General features: G+C 43.6%; 1 protein-coding gene across 1 annotated transcript in view; it reads right to left on the bottom strand.

The window, feature by feature from the left end:
* Positions 1-1,390: 1,390 nt before the first annotated feature.
* prdm1a (PR domain containing 1a, with ZNF domain) overlaps positions 1,391-12,678 on the bottom strand; it is a gene marked incomplete in the record, with an annotated part of 14,098 nt that continues 2,810 nt past the window's right edge. Inside the window, 5 exon segments of the mRNA XM_035671657.1 lie at positions 1,391-3,753; positions 3,880-4,008; positions 4,326-5,407; positions 8,817-9,069; positions 10,465-10,584. Of these exon segments, the coding sequence (XP_035527550.1) occupies positions 3,148-3,753; positions 3,880-4,008; positions 4,326-5,407; positions 8,817-9,069; positions 10,465-10,584 (2,190 nt within the window).

The raw sequence follows: 12,678 nt of genomic DNA, 5'->3' as shown, positions 1-12,678 counted from the left end.
AAAACACCTGTGTGGGTAAAGGGCCTTAATCCTTTTCTAAAGCATTTAACAGTTTTACAGACTTCAGTCTATGTATCTTTTCAAATATTTACCAATGGACCTCACTCCAATAGTATCTTAAATATACAGTGTGTTCCTCTTTTTTCCAGCTGAATAACATTGTTGTTCAAGCTTTCTTTTTATACAGTCTTGACTATCGTCTCTTTTTTTTACCTGGCCTAGAAAACATCCCATGTGGTCCAGATTTTGGATTGAAGTTGTCTATATCTATCTATTATTTTATGTCTATATCTTCAGTCATTTATTGCACTTTGTGATGTCTGCTCTGGGTGTTATAAAAAAGATTTATGTCTAGACTTAAAGGTCCAGTGTATAACATTTAAGGAGGTCTATTGGCAGAAATGGAAATATAATATTCATAGGTATCGTTTTCAATTAGTGTACTAATCCGCTAAAAATAAGAATTGTTGCGTTTTTAGTTACCGTTTGAATCTATAGACACTGCAGGTCGCCTTCCATGGAGTCTGCCATGTTGAACCTCCATGTTTCTACAGTAGCCGTGAATGGACAAACCAAACACTGTCTCTAGATAGGGCAGTTTCTATATTTTGTGCCTCCATAGTTTCCACAGTAGTTTTTTCTCTCATGCTTGGAAAGGGAAGGTGAAGCGAGTGAGTTGCAATCTGCAACTACCTCAATAGATGCCACTTAATCTTACACACTAGATCATTTAAAATTTTAGTCCCAGAAGGTATGTCAAGTTACAGTAGCAACCTGTTCAGTAGCTATTTAGCCAAACCAGGCTTCCTATGTTCCGAAGTATTCTTATAGCAAATAGATTGTTTATTCTGTATCTAAAGCGCTAGCAGTGAAGCCAGCATCCTGCTATATGTTGGTGATCAATGGTGGGAACAGTTACTGTAGCTACATCATTCTAAGTTAGCTGTTAGCTTCCTTCACAGCAAGCTAAAATCTTGTAGTTGTTCCAGGGATTTGTAGCTATTTTGTGATTAGTTTAACTAAATCGTGTTGAAGTTTCTAGTCTACATTCTCTTCAAAATGGCTGCTGATGATAAAGTGAGTAAAACACGGATTAAACAAGAAACCCTTTACCTGTGAGTGGTCTGCTCAGTAAAACTTATGGTCCTACCATTTAGGATGACAGTTGCAGATATGCCTGTCAAATAGACCATCCCATTGTTCACTCTACGTGATAACTATCAGCTAACATACTCACAGTAAAATTGTATTAGCTCTAGCACTATATAAATAGTCATAATAAATTAAGCATTATTTTTCCATTTTCATGATCTAAGATTTTACAAAAACACAAGTTAAAAGAATAAAACACACAAAGCCACAGGGTTTAGATTAGAGCAGTGAACATTTATATCATAATTTACACTTTTTGACATTTTTGCACATAAATAACTATGTAAACCAGAATGTAAACAGAGACAGTCCTTTGGGGGATTCTCCTCTGGAGTTAAAGCTCTGATCAGAGAAAGAGACGCTTTGGTCGAACATTATTCAGAGAAAGATAATGAAACAAGAAGAGAGAGAGAGCTTGTTCAGATTGTTGATGTACAACTGCTGCAGAAAATCACAGTTGCTTTAGTAACATTAAGTTGAGTCTTAATGCCAGTATGACCAGTTTAAATATATTGTACACAGTGTAAATGGTGCAAGCATCGGCACTGAAGTTATAAAGTAGGAGGAGGGGGCCAGTGCATAAAAGAAGGCCGAGGTGCTTTGGTGTATGCCAGTTCATTAACAAGATGGCGGACGGGTGGGGTTGAAGAAGGGGCCATTGCTTCTCAACCGAAATATTAACAAACAACAAGAACAACAAAAAAAAAACATCTACAAAACGAGAGACCACAGCTAAAGAGCGAACACTTCATCATATACACACAGTACATCGTCCCTTCTTCAGCATTTTGATTCCTCAAGTCCTTCTTCCCTTGTTTTGATTTTCCTTTCCTCTTTTTTGGTGTGCATTTGAAATTAAAGCCAAGTGAACTTTGGTTACTAGCGTCATACGTGAATCCCTAAATCTGAGGATGTTCACTTCCCTGTTGGGTGTTGACAGTGTTGTAGAAAAATAAAACAAAAGGAGGGACGAGGGGGGCGGCTAGCCAGCCTCCCGAGTCCATTATGTGCTACATGTTGAGCGGACCATGCCGCTCCTTTGGACCACATGAAGAGCTGCACTCCAGTTCAGTTTGGTTTCTTCTTCTTCTTCAAGTAGCAATAACGAAAATAAATAGAAAGCTCCCACCTTTAGCTGTCCCTTTAAACACACACGCAAACACACACAACACCAACAACACACACACACACTCATATAGTCACATGCACACTGAGGTAACCGTTGTGAAAAATATACAAAAAAAATGCCCTTTTTTGTTTCATTTAAATTAAGTAGGCATCAGAAAAGGACACAGACATACTTTAGGGAAGCTATCAAACAGGGTTGAAATAAAGTTATTCTTGCTAAATTAACAAATTTATGTGCCGTACTTTGGCAAGTTATTCAACCGTTTTTTAACCTGCTATATTGGTTCCTAAATTTAAATAGATAAAACCCTGAAGAGTGGACACCCCTGGTTATATAGGTCAGAGGTTGCAGGACGGATATAGGCATAGAGAGAGTGACTATCTACAGATAAATGGCCACAGACAGAAAAAAAAACACAACAGAAAAAGATTTTTTTACATTGATTTCACTGCGTCAGTGTAACCATCCCTTCCACTTATTGCTTTTGAAGACAACAAATAAAAAGTATAATAAATTAAGAAGGTTATATAACAACTAATTGATCAAAAAAACAAAGACATTTGAAAACAGAGACCAAATAATACAACAACAATAATGATAATAGCATTATATTAATTACATTAAAGGTAAATCCTGGGTAGATGATTGTCTCTAAGTATAATAAATGCTGAAACTGCTAAGTAGTCATGGGACAGTGTCTCTTGAGCCCTGAGTACGTGAGTCCCTGATGAACCTGGTGTAATCATGATGTCAACCCTGATGACAGCCAGGTAGAGAATTATTTATTTACAACTGTTGCTCCTGGCAACCCAGTCCGCCTTGAGTCACGCAGTCTTGACTCTATGTCCTTTTGGTTTAAAGATAATTTAAGCGTGATCCTCTGACTCCTGCTTGATGGTAACGTTGGCAGGAAGTGGTAGGATGGGGCTGCTGCGCCGCATCTTGATGACCGATGTCTCATTCGGGGACTCGTATGCACCATAACCCGCAGACAGAAGCTCGGTGGCGCCGCCCTTGTGGTGGGGATGGAAATGGGAGGACTTAAGGTCGGCCTCCGTCCACAGCATTCCCAAGACCTGCTTCTCTAACATGGCCTCCACCTCCACCCCTCCCTGCAGCTGCTCCAGCCGCTCGGCATGCTCGCTGACGTCAAAGCGCTCGATCTCCTCGTTGGCGCGCTGCACCTCCTCCAAGGCTGCCTGACTGGAGACGGCTGGGCTGCCAGGGCCAGAGTTAGCCGCCAGGCAGTAGCCCTTCAGGTGAAGCCGCAGGCTGCACAGGTGAATGTAGTGGCGGTGGCAGTGGGGGCATTTGTGTGGACGCTCGCGGGAGTGCAGGCGCTTGTGTAGCTTGAGGTGGACAAACTGGGTGAACTTGGCTGGACAGAGTTTGCAGTGATAGGGCTTCTCCCCTGAGTGGAGGCGCAGGTGAGTTTTCAGGTTGCTTGTGCTGCTGAAGCGCTTGTGACAGACCTGGAAGAGGAGAGGCCCAAAAAAAAAAAAAAAAAAGATGTCAGCAGCTTGTAGCGACCCACCAACTAACCGTCACTATTCTCACAGCCAAAATCAAAGTGCACCGTCTTCAGCATTCTTTCTCACCTGGCATTCGTGTGGTTTCTCCCCAGTGTGGACCAGGAAGTGCTTCTGCAAGTGGGCCAGCTGGGTGAAGCCTTTGTTACAGGTCTGACATTTGAAAGGTCTCTCTCCACTGTGGACACGAAGATGAACCTGCATGACAGAAAAGAGGAAAGAAAAAAAAGTCTACTTAGACATATTCAGATATTGTAATTATCAGAGAAACATTTTTGGTAAAGAAATATTAACTTGATTAGCAGAGCATAAGGAGGGTCTGTCTGTGTTATGTGTTTCTGTAAAGCATTTTATGACACTCCTTCCTATTTTAAGTACCGCAAACCTGCTCTGCGGCCTAACAATTAAACTGCAATCCTCACATTACAAAGGAATGGAATGATAAGGCAATAAATCAAGTAAACATGATGTTGAAAGCCATACACGGAACAACTCTTTGGCATCCGGAGCCTTACCTTCAGGTTCGACAGCTGTCCGAAGGTCTTGCTGCACACATTGCACTCGTACTTGATCTTGCCATTCTGCTTCTTCAGTGGGTACGGCAGTGCCTTGTAGCCCGCTGAGCCTATGCCACGCTTCACCTTGGTCAGGTTGATGGCCTCGTCATCGGAGCAATGCTCGCTGGGGTTACCGAGGTGGGATGAGATAGGCTTGGTGGGCACCCGCTCGTTGGGAGGTGATGTGCCCGCTGTTGGGGAGCCGCTGGATGGGGCGTGGGCGGGTCCGTGTGGGTGAGGGTGCCCGGAGTACGGGTGGTGAGGACCTGATTTGTCTTTTAGGGAGGTGGCAGTTGAGAAGGCACTGGGGGTCGGGGAAAGGAAGAAGTCTCTGTGGGCAGAGATGGAGGAGGGGTGGACAGGGTCAGGCAATAGGAAGCGCCTTCCTGCTGCGTCAGAGGGCAGGAGGGGCATGTGAGGGGGCAGGAGGCTGCTGTAGAGCGGGTACATCCTGGGGATGATTCCTCCTACGGTGGGGACGCCACCGCCTGGCAGAGGGTAGTGATGGGGCAGGAGGTAGCGCGAGTAGGGGGCTCCTGGAGGGTAAAAGGAGGAGGGGAGGGGGGCAGATGGTGGGGAGTAAGCGGGATAGGAACCCAGTCCAGTCGGGTAGAAAGAAGCTGGGGATGTTGCTGGACCTGAAGGGCTCCCCTGAGGGCTGCTGTCTGGGCTGCTCCTCGCTGATGGGCTGGGCGTGGCTGAAGACAGATTGCCAGGGGAACGAGTTGCGGGGTAACCAAGCTGGCCAGGTTTGTGGCTAAGGAAGTCTTCAGGGATGTGAGGGTGGAGCCTGAGAGTCGGGTAGAGGGCACGGGGGTACAGGGGGCGCTCAGGGCTGTCAGCGTGGCGTGGGCGGGTGGGAAGAGGCCGGCTGGGCTCTTTCTTCGCAGATGAGGAAGAGGTGCCACGCAGAATGGAGAGGACACTGTGTTCCCTCTTAGGCGGGGTAGGGGTCACTGCGACGGGAGACGGGCAGGAGGCTTGGACCAAACGCTCCTCACTGCTCACCTGCTGCTGCTTGACCTCCAAGAGGGACTGTTCTGAAGAGACAGAGGGAGAGAAAAGAGGTCAGTGGGAGTTCACCAGATCAAGATAAGGTCCTCTTGGCTCCTCCAGGGGCCCGATAATAAATGATTAAAATTTTTGCCATTTAAAGTTTTAATCATGACTTCTATTTAACAACATAAATACTCAAATTCCTTTAAAACTGAGCCTTTCTGCAGAGATAAACCTCTGCAGGTCACATAGTTCTGCTCAGCAGAGTGTGTGAGGGTTAAGGAATACCATAAGTAACTCAGTGGGCCAATTAAGGTGACAGTTTTGACAAACGAGCATGAGGGTCGCGGGTGGGGGCAAAAGACAGGAAGTGAGACGTGACAGCTGCCTTTGGGCATTGTGTGTGTTTATATCTGTGTGTGTCTCTGTGTGTGTGTGTGTGCCTATAAAATCAAGATAAAATCAAACTGGTGGCAGACAGACAGGGCTGATGGAAGGTTTCCTGCTAAAGATATCCTCTGAAAAAGCTTGGCCTCCACCTGCCCTCCACACACACCCACACCCACACCATGTGACAAGGTACACACACAGAGGCGCCTGCAGACAAAAGCCTCTGTCTGATTTGTTGACTGTTCCACTTTTGGAGAACACACACGCACACACTTTTGATCAAGCTCCTACTCTCCTGATTTTTCTGGCCATTTGCTATTGTTTCCGGGTCAGAGGTTAGATTAGAGAGCTTCCTCCTCAGTCACTCACACCTACTGTCTCCTCCGCATGATGAAAGAGTGGATTAGGAGTAGAGCTCACACACACACTCTCTAAAAGCCCCGGGTAGTCAGCTAGCAGCCCATCTCGGCTGTTTAATGGCAGCAGACGGGCCCTTAAAGCGCCGCTGTCTATTATCTATAAGCTCATTTACTGCCCAGTCAACGTTTTACCATGAGGTCGTTCAGAGGGAAGTGTGTGTGTGTGTGTGTGTAAGAGAGAGAGATGGAGGTTGTCAAAGTTAATCCTGAGTGCCAGCACTGATGAAATTTGTTTGACTCCCCCGATTCACTCCCTAACTCACACACACACACACACAGTCGGTGACCCTTGCATCAGTAGTATAGCGGCAGTGTGTAAACACTGAGGTTATCAGTTAGCCTTCCTCCTCCTCCTCCTCCTTCCCTTTTCCAGAAAACAAACAGGGCCGCCATCTTGGAGATATCAATCTGTCAACACGGCCCTTCTGCCAGGAAGTTCAAGTAGTCAACAGAGGGGGTGGGAGTAACAACTTTACCTCTACCACTCCCTCCTCCACCTTTTTTCTAGTCTTTTCAAGTAGCAAAAATATCAGGGCAAATGGCCGACTCACGCACACACACACACACACACACACACAGTATGTGTGAGCTAGCATGTGTCTGAGATGAAAAGGCTGGGTGTGAATGTGTTGGCATGTCACGCTAATGACCGTGTGTGTGTGTGTGTGTGTGTGTGTGTGTGTGTGTGTGTGTGTGAGAGAGAGAGAAGAGAGAGTGTTTTTGTCGGCAGAGCGGAGCGTCTTTGAACACAACACACACACACATGGCTGACAGGTGCTTTCAAGTGCTAACACTTAAAGAATGCTAAACGACGGCGACAAAAAAATAAAAAGAGCGAGAGAAGAAGACAGAGGAGAAAGTGAGGGAGCAAGGCCGCGGTACACGCTCAGTCATTTAGTCATTTTTCAGATGTCAACACACACGTCTGGTTTTGCTATGACTGCGCTGGAAAGAAGCAAAACTAAAGAGAACAACATGAAACAGTCAGCAGTTGAACAGAGCAATCCTCGGGAATAAAATACGGGACGTTGCTGGGTTTGGACCACTAACTCAGGTCCCCCCCCTTGGGACACAGGGTCTAATTTTAAAAAGACCAGAACAAAACAGTAAGATGCATCGTCAATAATGAGTGATATCCAACTGATTAACGGAGCTAAATGAATCTACCTTGACGAAACAAACAAAAATGTGCTGGCACTGAAAACATCAGATCGGGAAAGCTTAAATAAGTAGATTGCTTTTATAAATTCAGTAGCACGGCTACTAGGATTTACCAGAGTAGCTTTCTCTTCTTTTACCTTTTGCCCTTTTAACGTTACTTAGACAGACCAATGTGGTTTTCTTGGTTTTAGTCAGCAGGTAAGATTTTGTCTCCGTTAAGACTCTGGTTGTAAAGTTAAAACTCCAGTTGACTACGCTAACAGTCAAACCCATTATTTACTCATTACAAAAAATAGTAGAAACGTAAAATCTGGAGCCCAAAGACAAAAAACTGCAGCCGATTGCAGGTAAATGTTTGTGCTGCAGGTAAGCGTCACTATTAAAGTCACTGGCAGGTCAACAGGAGCCTGTAGGGCTAAATGACAGAGGATGCAATTAAAGACAACACATATACTGTATTCACACTCAGGCTTTTGAGAGGGGGGGGGGGGGTGGGGGGGGGGGAGGGGGGGTGTGTGTGTGTGGTGTTGTGTTGTGTGGTGTGTGTGGATTTGGGGGGGGGGGGGCGGATACCTCCTGCCTCTGTCCCCCAGGTCATGCGCATTTTTCCCTGGGCAGTGGAGCCGGCCAGGCTGTGTCTGCTGGTTCCTCTGCCACTGTAACACTGCTATTAGCCTGCAGTCACACCTGGAAACCCCTGAGCTCCCACTCTCTCTCTTTGTTTTCCTCTTAGCTCGCTCTCTCTTTGATCAGCTCAACTAAAGTGGATAAGTGCAGTTAGTCTGCTGTGTCATGAATGTGTATGCAGGGTACATGTTAGTGAAAATAATAGTAAAACAATAATATTTAATACTTTATAAAGACTAGTAGTTTTAACTGTACATTTTGTGTGTTTCTCTGCCATACGGGAGAAACCTGGTGCTTACTTTTAGACATTTTCCTCATAAAAAGGTCACTGTAGACACACACATTCATGCAAACACACACTGTCTCCGCTCCTTTTATTGAGGTTGAGCAAGGTTGTGTGTGTGAGTGTGAGCTTTCATGTTAAAAGCGGGTCTTTAACAGCGTAAGACTGTGGCATTAGGGGCCATATCCCCCTGTCTGTGTAATTACACTGTCACTGACACACACACATACACACACGCACAAAAATACAACGATGGCACTGACAGAGATGAAAGGTTGTTGGTCTTGTACTCCTGTGTATGTGTGTGTGTGAGATAATGACAGGCTAACGTTCAGAGAGGAAGGAGACACAGCTACACTCAAAGACACTGTTAGGCTTTAAGAGCGGCGACAGGACACACTCACAACACACACACACACACACACACACCCACATCTACATTGCCGATAGATTTTATGCTTTTTTACGATAGCTCAGAGCATCAGACATTTAATAAAATAGCCTGTTCTTTCACAATAAAAGTCTTCTGACCAAATATATCTTCTTAAAAAATTCTAGTGAATGAAAACTTACTGAGTTTCTGCATCATCAGCTCTCCGGACGGCGGGTAGTGGAGGCGTCGGGCGAAGTCGTGGCAGTACCAGACAAGCAGCTCGGCTCCAGCCGGGACAGGCTTTACTGTGTAGAAGTAAATCTCCATGCCATTCTGACACGCCGCCAGGTTCTGCTCTGCTGCCGAGTGGGCCGGGTTCACATAGCGCATCCAGTTAGAGCGAGTCTCATCCAGGCCGTCCACAAAGTGATGGAACTCCTCGTCCGCGAAGATCTGAGGAGGAAATATTAAAAAGATTTTAGTAAAATAATGATTTTTTTTTTCTAAATGTCAGAATGTGTTGTAGTTTATTAAACAAGGAAAAGATTTTTTATTTTTCAGAACAATGGATGGCATAGAAGTTTGAACAAAACTAAATTAGCTAATTCAGTTGGAATAAAAGCAATACAAGTATTTTTTTAAAATCCCTATTATGTAAAATCACCTCTTTTTTTCCCTTCCTTGACTTACTTTCAATAACTTTGCTGACAGACGAATGAGCTACATGAATTAGCAACTACAACACTAATTAAATAAATTAATCAGTATACTCAGTGGCCTAATCTGTAGGTCAGTTAGTAAGTAGCTAACAAAATAAATATATAAATTATAGCAAAACTCACTGAAGAAAGAAATAAAGGAAAGAACTAATTAAAAAATTAAGAAAAAAAAATTACACTGAAAATAGGTAACTATTAAAACTATTAAAAATGCTTTAAATTAGCTAATTAGCTAAATAAGTAAAAAAAATAAAAAAAATAATAATAATTTGATATGAAATTTAATTGACTGAATTACGACAGTAAATAATAAAAAAAGTCAGCAACTTACCAAATAAAAGTAAATAATAAACTAAGTGACTAGTTAGCTACCCAGCAGAGACTGAATCCATCCACTTTTAATCACACTACAGCCACCCGTCTTACTTCTTTTCTTATTTCTCTCTGTCCCGCCATCCTTTCATTCCTCGCCATGTCCCTCTCTTCACGTTCACCCACTTCAGACGGACGAACAGACAGAGACAGACTGTCTGACAGGAGGAGATCCTCTTTTATATTAAAAAAGAGAAAGGAAGGACCAACTCATTTTCTATCTCTCCTCCCCCTCTCTCACTCTTTATCACTCTCTCTTCTCAGACTCTCATTTTCTGTGTGTGTGTGTGTGTGTGTGTGTTGTGTGTGTGTGTGTGTGTGTGTGTGTGGTGAGAAAAGTGAGGGACACCTTTATGACTTGTGGTTTGGAGTCATAGTGAATCTTTCTATTCATTCCATGGAGAGTCAAACACACACACCTTCACACTCACACACACACAGTGCGTAGGCATTGGTCAGGTAGGTGGTTAGTGAGCGTGTGTTCTCTCACTGTCAGTTACCGGTAGTGATGGAGTGTATTCTGCCTAACGGTGTGTGTGACTGTGTGTGGACTTACAGGAACCACAGTATGACATTTTCTTTGTGTAAAGATGACATCACATCCCCATTTCTCACACACTCAGTAAAAAACAGCAAGCCCAGTTTCCTGTTCCACTGACTGACTTTAGATGTGTGTGACGTCACAGGAAGGGGTCCCTCCGTCTTCTGAGGAAGTGTGTGTGTATGTGTTTGTGTGTGTCTGTATGTGTGTACTCACCCTCCAGAAGTACTTGCGGTTGGCGTCTTTGGGGACGCTGTCGGCCGTGTAGATCTCGCCCACCAGGGGGCCAAAGCGAGTTCCTTTTGGGATGTACTCCCTGCTGCACACGCCGACCACCTGCACAAAAGACCCACACGGACAGGTTAGACGAAAGATCGAAGAGGTCTTTGAAGTGGATTGCGTGTGATGTTGTGTGTGTGAAGTCTGAGAAATGTTTCCGTCTTAAGAGGTAAGGATGTGACATTTGAAATCATTTTAGTCATTCACATCCTCGTAGCGCAGTATTACAGTGGCTTGGAAACATCAATCAACATTGGTGTGATTACTCAGCAAAAATGAACATATTAACTGGCTTCTAATGTCTTAAAATGCCAGATTGTAACTTAAGATGCAAACATTTTGCATGTAAACATTTAAAGATCAGAAACAAGGTGTTTTTGACCACGTGGCTTTCCATAGATGTGGAGTGTGTTTTCTGCTGCTGTGCACATCCATCAGTGATATGTGTCATTAAGTCTAATTAAGTCTTATTGTATATTAGTACAGACTCACAGACACACGCTATCAACCAGCTGTCAACACAGAAGATGATTAATGAACCCACTTCACGCTTCGGTTGATTTGGAGTGTGTGAGCGTGTGTGTGGCTGGAGAACAACTGTAAAATCTCTTCTTTCATATCTCCTTTTCTCTCTCTCATCACACCTCCACTCTTCGCCACATCAAACTAAAACTACTGCCACTTCAGACGCTTCGTGGGGGAAACAACCAGATACTCAAAAGCAAAAAAAAAAAAAGATCTTCTGTTTTTTGTTTTTTTTTCTCTTGTCTGATTCAATCAAAGAAGAGAAAATGGGAGGAGATGGAGGAGGAAGAAGAAGAGGAAGAAGAGAAAAGAGAGAGATTATGTGGTGACTAGACGTCAGGCTCCAGTCGTGGATGGTAGAGAAACACACCCACACACACACATTTTCTTCATGCATGGCCCACACAAACAGACGTCTCTCCCAAACCTCTGGTGACATGGGAAATCCCCCCTTCCCCTATTCCCTCTATTGGACCAGACATAACTCTGTGTGCACATGAGTGTGTGTAACTGGAGTTTTTTTTTTTTTTTGACTGATTAACCGACTTTTACAATGCTCTCTTTCTTTCTTTGAAGCAAAACTCAATCTTCTTTGATCAGAGCGACAAACTCCCATCCTCAGCCTTTCCCTTATTCCTCTCCTGCTCCAGATAAATATTAGCTGATAGTCTATCAGCTCGTAAACAAAACACACTTCTCTCTCTCTTTCTCTCTCTGGTTCTTTTCTCAGTTTCCTGTTGATAAGCCCCTGATGAGAAAATCTATGCGATCACGCCGCTTTAGGTTTACAGACAAACTCACAAGGTGTCAAAATTGCCAAAGTCACAACCTTTTGACCTGCAGTCCTGAACTTTTTTCCCCAATCCAAAGTACCTTTAAGAACACGGCACAGATCCACCACTGCAGCAAACACATTTAGATTTTTTTGTATGCTCTTGATCATCTATTTCAACTCATTTTACTGCTTACTTTTCAACTTTCAGAAGTTTAAACACCCTCTGTTTCTCACCTTTTCACATTGCTAGACAATCCTTCTGGCTCTGTGCAATACCTCACTGTTATCTAACCTCAGTTTCAACCTTTGATGCTTTGACTTTTTGACTTTTTGACTTTTTCACCTCCAGTTCGATCAATGACCTAAACTTTATCCTGTCAGGTTTGTCAAAAAGTCACAAGACCGCTATTTGGTTAGTTGAGAAATATTTACAAAAGAGAAATTGGATTTCTTTGCCTGTTAATTTATATATAACATATAAAACAAACCAGAAAATATAAAACTGCTATAAATGTTATTAATTATCACCATCAATTCTACTAGCGGATGTTTCTGGCTATTTTGCCCCAAACTCTGTTGAAAAACTGAATCTTTCAGGAGTTTTTTTTAAGAACAAAAGCTACTACCAAGCTACTGCTGACTTGACATATGAAGAATCTGAGGGCTCAAAGTTCACATTAAAACCTCATTACATGTCCCTAAGCAGCTTACAAATCATCTGACAGAAGCTGTTTGATGTGTTGTGATTGTTCAGATGCTGAATGCTTCCCCCTGCCAGCACAGTCCAGTACTACAGCTAGTTTAATGAGTGGAATGAAATGTCTGGGAATTGATACACACACACACACACA

This window comes from Morone saxatilis, unplaced genomic scaffold (assembly GCF_004916995.1).
Source record: "Morone saxatilis isolate NCDOM2014 unplaced genomic scaffold, NCSU_SB_2.0 Contig24, whole genome shotgun sequence".
NCBI classification, from domain to species: domain Eukaryota; kingdom Metazoa; phylum Chordata; class Actinopteri; family Moronidae; genus Morone; species Morone saxatilis.
This window is presented reverse-complemented; position numbering and strand designations above follow the sequence as displayed.